Source organism: Cervus elaphus, chromosome 7 (assembly GCF_910594005.1).
Source record: "Cervus elaphus chromosome 7, mCerEla1.1, whole genome shotgun sequence".
In the NCBI taxonomy this organism is placed as follows: domain Eukaryota; kingdom Metazoa; phylum Chordata; class Mammalia; order Artiodactyla; family Cervidae; genus Cervus; species Cervus elaphus.
Window position 1 is genome coordinate 4,635,680 of NC_057821.1, and position 13,128 is coordinate 4,648,807.

General features: G+C 39.0%; 1 protein-coding gene across 9 annotated transcripts in view; it reads right to left on the bottom strand.

Annotated features, from left to right (window-relative positions):
* Positions 1-564: 564 nt before the first annotated feature.
* Positions 565-13,128, bottom strand: part of ZNF451 (zinc finger protein 451) — a 97,110-nt gene continuing 84,546 nt past the window's right edge. For 7 of the 9 annotated variants that reach the window (XM_043907005.1, XM_043907004.1, XM_043907003.1 and 4 more), the window contains one exon: positions 565-2,612. In XM_043907005.1, coding sequence (XP_043762940.1) covers positions 2,566-2,612 — 47 coding nt within the window. In that variant the 3' untranslated portion in view covers positions 565-2,565. Of the gene's footprint in view, positions 2,613-3,687; positions 6,602-13,128 lie in introns of those variants that run through there. The other 2 variants (XM_043907001.1, XM_043906998.1) reach the window with 1 other exon arrangement.

The window sequence follows — 13,128 nt, forward strand, 5'->3', positions numbered from 1 at the left end:
GAAGAGGCCTCAGAGGACTCTTGTCTCCAGCTGCCTGCACTAGCCTTCTTACTTTGCATGTCTGGATAAGCTCAGTCCGTCTTCAGGCCTTTGCTCAAGGTCACTAAGGCCCCCGACCGCTCCACTACAAACAGCAAGCCCCCGCTCTCCCTACCGGTCCTTCTCAGCTCATTCGTGCGGCTGTTTCCTTCCTCTCAGCACTGCCCCCAGGTGTGCGCCACTGAGGAGGTGAGGGCTTCCTTTTGCTCACTGATGTATTTCAAGTGCTTAGAATAGTCGCTGACAAATGTACTCAATGACAAAAGTACTCAATAAATACTTTGTGAGTGAAAGAACAAATGGTTTAAAAGAAATTTAAAAGAAAAAAATTGATGGAGAAAAGGAAAGCTCTTTAAGTCGAGGCCTATGCTAGCTATGGAGTCTCTGGTTGCCCTGCCCAAGGGAGTCCAGGAGAGTCCTTGCACCTTGTTCTTGGGAGAGGTCTGAGTGGCCAGTGGTCAGGAGGACAAGGAGTAGGAAGAAAGGGTTGGGCTGGTAGGATACCAAGCATCCAAAAACAAAGTCTTTAACAGAGGAACTTTTATTTAAGACAATCAATGATACCACCAACCAGATGCTATCAGTACATTACCTATATATCCTTTTTAAAATAAACATTGTCATTCATCATTTCTTTGACAAAAGCAGTTATTCAGGTATAAAAAAGGCATCACAATAAAAACTTTTTAAAAGAAAAAAAAACCTATCACAGTAAAATGAAAGACGAATAAAACAAACAAGCATCGTTGTCAGAAACATTTACTCTTCATAATATTCCCCATTACTTTGTGTAACATCCACTCTCCTCCATGTGTCTAAGTTCAAATTATGAAGTAATTAAAAAATGATTTTTAATTTTGTAGTAAGCAGAAATACAATCAGTGACAATTATTAAAACACTAAGCAACCCAATGACCTTATTTTAAGGATCATGATGACTACCGGTTCCCCACTGTGTCTCTCTGTACCATCACACCCCATGAGTGTCCCAGCAACACAGCTGCCCCCGCCCGGCGGGCGCCTCCAGCACAGCCGTCTCCTTCTGGACACCCGTTCGAGCTCCCACTGCGGAGCAGGCTCCCCAGATGTCTCTAAGGTCCAGCTCTGTAACCACCTCCCAAAGCCTTAAACTACTCTAACAAACTAAAAGTACAGTGTGCTCACTTTGGAAAAATGACTAGGACATTCTCAAGCTATGACGTCTACTTAAAAAGCAAGCAGGGAGACAGAACTGGCAGCTTAAGAACGAAAGAACACAAACTGGTTTCCAATGTGGACTGAAAAGATGTAATATAATAAGAATAAGACAAGTCACACTATGTAACACTAAATTGTCTAGTTGCAGAGGAAGACCAGAGTTCTAGCTATGATTTTTTTTGTCTTAAAGAAAAATTTATATTTATAGAAAATTTTAAGTTTGGTAAGTAACTACTACTCAAAACTTTTAGGGATGACATTTCTGGTCAAATAACATGAAGTGTATTCACAAAGTTTGTATGACAAGCCCCTTCTTAGTCTTCTAATTATATAACATTTTTTATTATTCATCATGAGGCTTCAACATTTAAAAATTAAATATGTAATACCAACTGTAGAAAATTGACATTTTAATGAATAACTAAAATGAAGATACTTCCATATGAAATAAAAATTTTAAACGGTTAAGGAAGATTACTCCTGAGTAGACTTTCAACATTATTTTCTAAAGAATACTATGTTTACACAAATATATATATATATAAAAGGACTAATATTAAAAGTATGCCTAATTCTATGCAAAGACTTTTACATCATTCCCTTTAAACAGTAATTAATACAAGTCATATGAAAGTCAAAGTAGGTAAAAAGAATGGAAAAAGTTTCTTTTTACTACTTTCAAAGAAATTAGGTTGGTTTTCTTTTTCATTCCAGCAATGCACAGCTCTAATTAAAGCAGGACTATACATCTGAGTGAAAGCCACAAAGAACATTGCTCATAAAATTTTTCATCTGTTTTCACCATCAGTTTCCTTTACTCTAATAATCATAAAAAGACCTCAAAGATAATATATATTAGTGCCACATGAGAAGTAAAATTTACAGAAAAAATGAGCTGTGATAACTTTATTTATATTCATTTTCACTCTTAAAAGAAATAAACTAGAATCATCTGTACAGTACAAATAAAATTAAAGAACCAATTCTATTTGGGAAACATATAAACAATAGTCAAGGGCTTCTTTATTTCTTTTTTTAAAATCCTTTTAACCTAAGTATATGAATTCAAGGTTACCTGGGAAACATGATACCTATATTAGAGTATATGATTTGTATTTGCATTAACATATATTCTGTTCCTCTATACATTTTTGCAAATGGCACAAAAACACAAAGCAATATGAGTTTGAACATACAACAGCAAAAACAGTGTGTTTTCAAATACATTTGTACTGGTAGATTTCTGGTCTCCTTTAGAAAACAAACTCAAGATTTCATCATCCTGAGTTCTCTTCAAGGCCACTTGATGTTGTGTGGTAATACCTTTAGTTACATTTCCTCAAGACTTCTTCTAATAGCTTCTTCTAATTCCACATCTGCATTAAAAAAGAGAATTTTAACATTTACAGCAGAAAACTGATAAAAATGTACTTAATGTAAGTCTCATCAACTATATCTGTATTTTCAGGAGGGAAAGGAAATACAACTTGGAGAAACTGAAGATAACTTGGCAGTTTCTTCATCATAAAATTTGACTGTTTTGAAATATGAGAATCTGGATATGATCTTAAGCTGAATTATAATATATCTGAGCTTAATATGCTAAGAAACTTATAAGTTATTTCCATTTAGGGACATAGAAAGACAACAAACTTCTAGAATGACTGACAGGTAATCACCAGACTCAACAGGGGAAAAAAGAGTATTTATTTCCAAAAAGATTTGACGTAATAAATATAAAACTTACCAGTGGAAAAAGAAAGGCACAATCATGAAATGGCAAAACCTCAAAAGCTATTAAAATTTTAGTTTTAACTTTTCTAGTATCTAAGACAGAGAGTCAAATTCAAGGCTATATAATATCCTCTGAGAAGCATTTATTATATATACATATGCACTCACTGAATAAATTTATTGAATGCCCACTGTATACCAGGAACAAAATACAACAGTGAACAAGACAGACATTCTTGGGTTCCCTGGTCTTTTTCTCCGTTTCCTGAGAATGATGGGTAATTAGGTGTCCGTTTCTTGGCCTTCACTAGCTTCTCACACCAGGTGTATCTATCCTGTCCAGTCCCCGGTCTCCCGGAGTCTCCTGGGTTCCCAAGCACAGTGATTCCTCTAGTATGCAGCCACCTCTCCCCATGAGCTGGGGCACTAGTGTTCCATCGTCAGGAATTTAAAACACTACAAGCTGCTCTGTGTTAAAGCTAGATTCTAGGTCAGTGCATTGCCCTAAGATGAATTCAAAGGGATGAAGAAATGTACAGAAAAGCCAAGATGCTCTTAGCAAACAAAGAAGAAAAAGGTGACAAGATTTGTTTTTATGAAAACTTATTACAAAGTTATAGTAATTAAGCATGTGGTTCCAGTGCAAGAGGGTTTCCCTGGGGACTCAGCACTAAAGAATCCGACTGCCAATGCAGGAGATGCAGGTTCGATCCCTGGGTCAGGAAGATCCCCTGGAGAAGGAAATGGCAACCCACTCCAGTATTCTTGCCTGGGAAATCTCAGTCCATTGGGTCGGGTAGCAAAGAGCCGGACACGACTTAGTGACTAAACTACAACAGACCAGTCCAAGAACTGGTGAACAGATCAAAGAGGCAGCACAGACAGCTCTATGGAAACCTGACCGATGACAGAGGCGGCCTTGCGGAATGGTGTGGCAAGGTGGGATTTTAAATACATGATGGAGGGACAACTGGTAGGCCATATGGAAAAAAAAATAACTTTACCCCTACCTTATGGAATATACAAAAATACATTTCAGATTTACTGTGTGTTTACTGTATAAGAGCAAAGGTGAAACACAAAACAACAAAGGTGAAAACAAGAACATGGGAATGTGGTCAGGACCTTAGTGCAGGGAAAGATTTATTAAACAGAATTCAAAAACATTATGAAAAAGCATGGCACTTTGGAATGCATTAAAATTACTTTAATCCATCAAAAGTGAGAGTGTAAAAAGACAAGACATAAAGAGAAAATATTTGCAATACACACATCTTACACCTAGAAAGATTTTCAACTCAGAAAAATCAGTAAAAAGATAAGTCAAAACTGTCAAGAAATCTGCAAAGGCACTGGCAAAAGATGTCAGAAGGTCAAGTAAACATTACTCATCAGAAAAATGTAAATTCAAACCACAAAAAAATGCCTATCACTAGGTAAAATTAAAAAGACCAATAATTCAATGATTAGTGAAAATGTAGATCAATAGGAGCTCACAGTAACTACTGGAATGAAAAAAAATGGAACAACCACTTTTGTTAAAAACCTTGCCATAATCTACTAGAGCTGAATGTCAGCAAGTCTCCACCTCAGTATATATTCCTAGAAATGTGGGAATTATTTGCAACAGCCAACCAAATGTCTGTAAGTGATACATGAATTGATTTATGTGTAAAATTATCATACAGGTACTGGAAATGAACAAACCAAAGCTACATGCTAACAGTCAGATGAATCTGTAAAACAATGTTAACTAAAGGCATTCAGACCCAAAGCATCAGTAATACCGACCATGACTGTGCTGTTCAGTATGATGCACACTGACTATATGTGGCTATTTGTGCTTTAATTAACTGAAATTAAGTGAGGGGAACTGATCTAGGGAACTGATCATTGTGGGCTGAAGTGTGCCCCCTCAAGATATGTCCTTACCCTGGTACCTGTGAATGTGACCTAATTTGGAAATAGGGTCTTTGTGGGTGTGACCAAGATGAGGTCACTAGGGTGAGCCCTAATTCAACATGACTGACGTCCTTATTGGAAGAAAACACCACGTGAAGATGGACACTCAGGGAGAAGATGGCCCCAGGATGGGCGGAGAGACACACAGATGCATCTACAAGCCCAGGAATGCCTACTGTAGGATAAGGGGGTTAGAGAAGGAGACGTTCAGAAAAAGACGGAGACCAGCACTTTACAGGAACAGATCACCTTTAATGAGGCGAGAAGGGACAGCAGTCAGATTAGGAGCTGCTGCACTAACCCAAGAAAAGAGTAAGTATATACAGGCATGTATGTGGAAAGCTACTGTCTCAGGGGGCCTGTTCTCCAAGGTTGTTCGGAGTAGTTATCTCTTATGAACAGCTGGGGCAAGGAATTTTGGAGACTGGCCAGAGGCTGGACTGGCTGGGAGCTGGGCGTAATCAACCTAATGTCCATTTTTTCTTTGGGTGAGAGAGTTCTTTGTTTTGCATTAGAATGGTGGGGAGGCCCAGGAGGGTCCAGGCCCAGGCTACCTCGAGCCATGCAACTTTCCCTCACCTACAGCTGACAGTAACCACCAGAATCTGGGAGCAGGACCACGGCCCTACCAACAGCCTGACCTGAGATGGGTGAACTCGACAACTAAGAGACAATTTCTATTGTTTTAAGCCACCTAGTTTGTGGCACTTAGGTGAGCAGCCCCAGGAAATCAATCCACTGGCAATACTCTTTTTTAATCTGAAAGATGGTCACCTGTTTTGTGAGATGTTTTATACAATTTCTGTGTGCATTATATACACATATACACACAGAGAGAACCAGAAATCTGGAGGACCAGCATGTAAGTTGGGGGAAAGGATCAGAGCTGAAGTGTTCCAGAGTCTATTTATTGTTTCATGGAGGCAGACAACATGTACATATACTTTACTCTTTAAATTACATATAAAAAATGTGATAAAATGCCAAGGTAACCACAGAAAGAACAGAAACACACACACAGCATACACACCAATTGGAAAAAACAAAAAGAGGAAGCTAAGAATGAAATAGCAGAAGTAAATACAAAAACATTAACATCTACAGTGAACTTACAGGAATTAAACTTGACAGTTAAAATGGATAAAAACGAAAGCAACTAAATGGTTCCACTTCCAATAACAGTAGAGTAGCTTATATTGGATTAATTCTCCCCTAGATAACAACTATAAACTATTTTAAGGCACTAAAGAACAACAAAAATCAGGTAGAAACAGGACAGAAGTTAATTACTGAAATAAATGAATTACACAGGGCTAACTATGCAGCTTTACGCTTTGTGTTGTTCCTCTTTTGCCTTAGGCCATGCCTACATCCCTGGGAAACCAGACACAAACTGAGGAGTCAGAGACAGATGACAGAGAGGGTGCGAGGGGGAGCTGGCGGCAGGAGGGCAGGAACGGCAGAGAGAGATCCCAGCAGAGATGAGAAAGTAATAGACGAGAATCCTCCGAATCTACAAATCCTTGGTTGACTTCTGAACTCTGCATACACGAGAGAGGACCCAAGATTGTCGGTGAGAAACAGCAGTTGGAAAGCTAAAGGAAGCAAGCGACTGTTTCCTGCTGTGGCGGAGAAAGAGTTTGGTGTCCAAGTCCAGCAAGTTAACTACCTAAAAGAAAAAAAAAAAATTCCTCAGAGGACGTTAACAGAATTCTGAGAATCTATAATTTACATCACAAACATCCAGCATACATAAAAAATCATGTGACTTGCAAAGAAACAAGAAATGTGAGGCACAGTCAAGAGGAAGAGCAGTCAAAAGAAACTGACCCCCAAGATAATCAAGCTCCTGGAATTAGCAGAAGAGAGATTTAAGAAAAGTTAAAAATATTTTTAAGGACATAAGTTTGAGTGGATAAGAAATCTCAACAGAGAAATAAAAACTATTAAAAAGAAAACTAAGCAGATATTCTACAACTGAGAAACACATGTTTGAAATTGAAAATTTACTAAGTCAGCTTAACACTGGAGGTGGTAAAGGTTGAACAATAAACTTGAAGACTGAACAATAGAAATGATCAAATATGAAGAAAAGAGAAAAAATACTGGAAGAAAATGAGAAACCTGTGGATAAATCTAAACCACCTAACATGCATAACTGGAGTTCCAAAAGAAAAGGAGACAGAAAGTGGGACAAAAAATTGTGAAGAAATAATTGAGGGAAACTTATAAACGTACAGATATATGAAGCTAAGAAAACTCCCAAGTAGGATACAAAGACAGCTACATCTAGGGACATTATCAAAAACTGCTAAAATCCAAGGGCAAAGAGGAAATATTAAGAGCAATAAGAGGAGAAAAATGACATATTTGCATATAAGGCAGTAATAATAGAAGTTATGGCCATTTGTCATGACAAACAGAGGAGCCCGGCCACAAGACAAGGAAACGGAGCGCGGGCTCTAAAGTGCTGAAGGAAAAAAACTAGTTAACCGGAACCCTAAAGCCAGAGAAAATATACTTCAAAATTAAAGGGAAAATAAAGATACTTTCACAAATGAAAACAGAGTATTCAACACTAGAAAAACTGTATTACATTAATATAAAATAGGACAGGAAATTCTTTAGGCTGAAAAAACAGAACATCAGATGGAAATTGTAATCTAGTGGAAAGAGTGAAAGGTCATTTGAAATGGTAACTGTGGATAAATATTAAAAACTCTATCTTTCTTCTTTTCTTTCTTTAAAACTCAAAGCAATGTTTAGAGCAAAAAGTAATATTTTCTTATAGCGTTTATAACAAAAGCAAAAAAATATATATCGTAACCTTTAGAGCAACCATAAAAATGGGAGAGATTGTCAGAGTAAATCAAAAAGTAAGATCAAACTTTACGGTGTCTTTGTAAGAGATGTAGTTTCAAAATAAAGATATAAATAGACTGAAAGTAAAAGGATGGAAAAATATACACTGTGTAAATATTAAGCATAAGAAAGCTTGAGTAGCTATATTAATATCAGACAAAAAAATTTCATGATAAAAGGTATTACCAGAGATAAAGAACATTTCATAATATCATAATGCTAAACAGATCAGTTCATTAGGAAGACACATCAGAAATGTATATGCAACTAAAAACAGAATTGCAAAACACAAAATACAGAATGACAGAACTAAAGGGAAAAAATAAAATCTACAATCCTTGATGAAGAAGCTCACTACTGTAGTAATTGATAGGTTAACTAGAAAAAAAAAAATCACTGAGGATGAAGATCTGATATTATCAACCACTTTGACCTAACTGACACTGATAAAGTACTTTACTCAAAATACATTCTTTTCAAGTGCATACAGAATATTCATCAAGACAGATCACAGGTTGAGCCATGAAAAGTCTCAATAAATATCAAAAGTTTTAAATTTTACAGAGTATATTCTCTTACCAAAACAAAATTAAATTAGAAATAATAAGACATTCAAATATTAATATTTGTAAGTTCAACAATATATCTAAAGAGTCAATAGATCAAAGGAAAAAATATAAGGAAAATTAGAAAATATTTCAAACTGATAGCAAAAACATGAAAATTTGTGCAACACAGTTCAGTCACTTAGTCGTGTCCAACTCTTTGTGACCCCATGAACTGCAGCACGCCAGGCTTCCCTGTCCATCACCAACTCCTGGAGTTTACTCAAACTCATGTCCATGGAGTTGGTGATGCCATCCAGCCATCTCATCCTCTGTTGTCCCCTTCTCCTCCTGCCCTCAATCTTTCCCAGCATCAGGGTCTTTTCCAATGAGTCAGTTCTTCACGTCAGGTGGCCAAAGTGTTTGAGTTTCAGCTTCAACATCAGTCTTTCCAAAGAATATTCAGGACTGATTTCCTTTAGGATGGACTGGTTGGATCTCCTTGCAGTCCAAGAGACTCTCAAGAGTCTTCTCCAGCACCACAGTTCAAAAGCATCAATTCCTCAGGCTCAGCTTTCTTTATAGTCCAACTCTCACATCCATACATGACTACTGGAAAAACCATAGCTTTAACTAGATGGACCTTTGTTGGCAAAGTAATGTCTCTGCTTTTTAACATGCTGTCTAGGTTGTGGAACACAGTAAAAAGAAGAAAGTCAACAAATTACAGTCTGTGGGCCAAATCCGGTCCACGGTAATTTCTGTAAATGCAATTTCACGGTATACTTCACACTCCTTTGTTTATGTATTGAGAATGGCTGCTTTCATGCTGTAATAGGAGAGTTGAGTAACTAACAGAGACCACGGGACCTACAAAGCCTAAAATATTTACTATCTAGTATTTTACAGAAAAAGCTTAAAGCTTGCTCATCCTGGCTTAGAGGGAAATAAACATTTTTAAATGTTTACATTTAAAAAACAAGAAAAAATTCAATAAACAGTCTAAGTGTCACATTCAGTTCAGTTCAGTTCAGTTCAGTCGCTCAGTCATGTCCGACTCTTTGCGACCCCATGAATTGCAGCACGCCAGGCCTCCCTGTCCATCACCAACTCCCGGGGTTTACTCAAACTCATGCCCATCGAGTTGGTGATGCCATCCATCCATCTCATCATCTGTCGTCCCCTTCTCCTCCTGCCCTCAATCCCTCCCAGCATCAGGGTCTTTTCCAACAATTGTACTCATCTCACACACTAGTAAAGTAATGCTCAAAATTCTCCAAGCCAGGCTTCAGCAATATGTGAACCAAGAACTCCAGATGTTCAAGCTGGTTTTAGAAAAGGCAGAGGAACCAGAGATCAGGTAGCCAATATCTGCTGGATCATGGAAAAAGCAAGAGAGTTCCAGAAAAACATCTATTTCTGCTTTATTAACTATGCCAAAGCCTTTGACTCTGTGGATCACAATAAACTATGGAAAATTCTGAAAGAGATGGGAATACCAGACCACCTGACCTGCCTCTTGAGAAACCTGTATGCAGGTCAGGAAGCAACAGTTAGAACTGGACATGGAACAACAGACTGGTTCCAAATAGGAAAAGAAGTACGTCAAAGCTGTATATTGTCACCCTGCTTATTTAACTTCTATGCAGAGTACATCATGAGAAACACTGGGCTGGAAGAAGCACAAGCTGGAATCAAGATTGCCGGGAGAAATATCAATAACCTCAGATATGCAGATGACACCACCCTTATGGCAGAGAGTGAAGAGGAACTAAAGAGCCTCTTGATGAAAGTGAAAGAGGAGAGTGAAAAAGTTGGCTTAAAGCTTAACATTCAGAAAACTAAGATCATGGCATCCGGTCCCATCACCTCATAGGAAATAGATGGGGAGACAGTGGAAACAGTATCAGACTTTATTTTGGGGGGCTCCAAAATCACTGCAGATGGTGACTGCAGCCATGAAATTAAAAGACGCTTAGTCCTTGGAAGGAAAGTTATGACCAACCTAGACAACATATTAAAAAGCAGAGATATTACTTTGCCAACAAAGGTCTGTCTGGTCAAGGCTATGGTTTTTCCAATGGTCATGTATGGATGTGAGAGTTGGACTGTGAAGAAAGCTGATAGCCGAAAAATTGATGCTTTTGAACTGTGGTGTTGGAGAAGACTCTTGAGAGTCCCTTGGACTGCAAGGAGATCCAACCAGTTCATCCTGAAGGAGATCAGTCCTGGGTGTTCACTGGAAGGACTGATGCTGAAGCGGAAACTCCAATACTTTGGCCACCTCATGCGAAGAGTTGACTCACTGTCACATTAAGAAGCTATAAAAATAGATGACAAAATTTAAACCCAAAGTAGGAGGAAGGAAATAATAAAGAGCAGAAATCAATGAAATGGAAAGCAGACCAAAAAGAAATTATCAACTAAAAACTGTTCACTCCTTGAAATGACCAAATAAACTGATAAAACTTCTAGTTAGTGAAGAAGAAAACAAAAATTACCAATATTAGGGAAAAAAATGACATGACATCATTAGTGATCCTAAAGAAATAAAAAATATATAATAAAGGAATACTACTATGAACAACTTTACACTGGTAGGTACATTTGACAATCAAGGTAAAATGGACAAATTTCTTGCAAAACATTATTCTGCAAAACTGACATGAAGAAAAAGAATAGGTCCTAGGGTGAATATTCAACAAAACGGTAGAATAGGCAGTTCCAAACACCCGACCTTCCACAGGAAACAGTGAAATACACGCCTGAACTGTCAGGCAGAAACAACATTCTCAAAAGTTTGGAAAATCCTCAAAGGTTCACAGCAACCAAGCAAACGCTGAATCAAGACACAGGCCACACAGAAACCTGTAGGGGGACTGCCCTGGTGGTGCAGTGGATAGGAATCCGCCTGCCAATGCAGGGGACACGGTTCCACCCCTGACCTAGGAAGACCCCACATGCCTCAGAGCAACTAGGCCCCACAACCGCTGAGCCTGCGCTCCACAGCAGAGAAGCCAGCACAATGAGGAGCCCGCACACAGCAAGGAAGAGCAGGCCCTGCTCACCGCAACTCAAGAAAGCCCACACGAGAGCCACAGAGACCCAGTGCAGCCAAAAAAATAACCAGAAACACAGGAAAGCCGAGTGGCATCTTCACTTGCCCTTCCCCCACCACCCCCCATCCCTCCCTGCAGCAGCCCGTACTCCTGGTGTGGGACCCTTGTCCCTGGTTCCAGGCAGAGCAGAGCAGAACTCACAGCTTACTGTGTCTGTTCTATCCTGTATCTGAAGGACTGAAGCAAGCCATCACGTCTACTTTACCAAGCTCAGGGCCCACAGCGGGCAGAAAAGCAGTCTGCATGGCTCAGAAACAGTGTGAGGCAGACAAAAGGCCTGGGATAAAAGATGATGGGTGAGACATACAACAGAACACCTACTATCTGGGAGGGAAAGCCATGAAGAGAATTTCCCCTTGGGAAATTAGGGCATTCAGAAGCACCTCCGTGTGCTGGGGAATTCAGAAACCAGGCACACACCCAGTACAGGGTGCATGCTCAGAAAATACCCAAGACGACACTAAGCCTTTGCCACTGGCTGATCTGTAGGCTCAGTGCATGCTTGCGTGTTAAGTCACTTCAACTCTGTGACCCCATGGACTTTAGCCTGCCAGGCTTCTCTGTCCATAGGACTTCCCAGGCAGGAATACTGGAGTGGGTTGCCACTTCCTCCACCGGGGGACCTTCCCGACCCAGGGGTGGAACCCGAGTCTCCTGTGGCTGCTGCAGCGCAGGCAGACTCTTTACCACTGCGCCACCAGGCTCGGTGCAGCGCTGGCTAAACGCTGAAGGTGCTAGCACACAGCTGAAGCTCAGGAGAGACTGTTGCTTGCTCCTGGTACTCAAGGAAATCTCTGTCAAAACAAGAGTTGAACACAAGCCAAAGGAACAGAGACTTCAGTGACCAAACATGACAAGGAATACAGTTTTTGCAAAAATAATCTGGAACTAAACACATGGACAACTACAGCCTTCGACAATCACAAACAGCACACTATGGGGGAGACAGAGAATCTGATCTCCAAAGTACTACATTGTAATATTTGCACACCCAATTTTCATCAAAAACACAAATAATACAAAGAAACAGGAAAGTATACAAAGTGAAAAAAAATTGAATTAAATTGTCCCTGAGGACACCTAGATAGTGAATTTAGTAAACAAAGACTTTAAATCAACTGTCTTATGGTCTAAGACCTAGAGTAAACCATGAGCAAAGATGTAAAGGAAATTAGGAAAACAATATATGAACAAAATGAGAATATCATAAAGAGGTAGAAAGGCCACCAAATAGAAATTCTGGAGCTGAAAAGTACAACTAAAATGAAAAATTTGTTACAGGAGTTTAACAAAACTAAGCAGATAGAAAAAAGAATCAGCAGATTTTAAATGTTCCAAATTTGATAAAAGATATGAATCTACACATCCAAGAAGCCCAACAAACTCCAAACAGGAGAAACTCAAAGAGATTCATGTTGAAGACGTGTTATAGTTAAACTATCAAAAGTCAAAGTCAACAGAAGCAGCAAGAGGAAAGCAACTCTTCACGTGTAAGCCGTTTTTAATAAGACGAACCGCTTATTTCTCACAAAAATCATGGAGGCCAGAAGACAGTGAGAGAACATGTTTAAAATGCTATAAGAGAAAACAAAAATCTGTCAAGTAAGAATTCTATATCTGGAAAGAATGGAGGAGTAATCAAGACTTTCCTAGATAAAAACTAAAGGAAT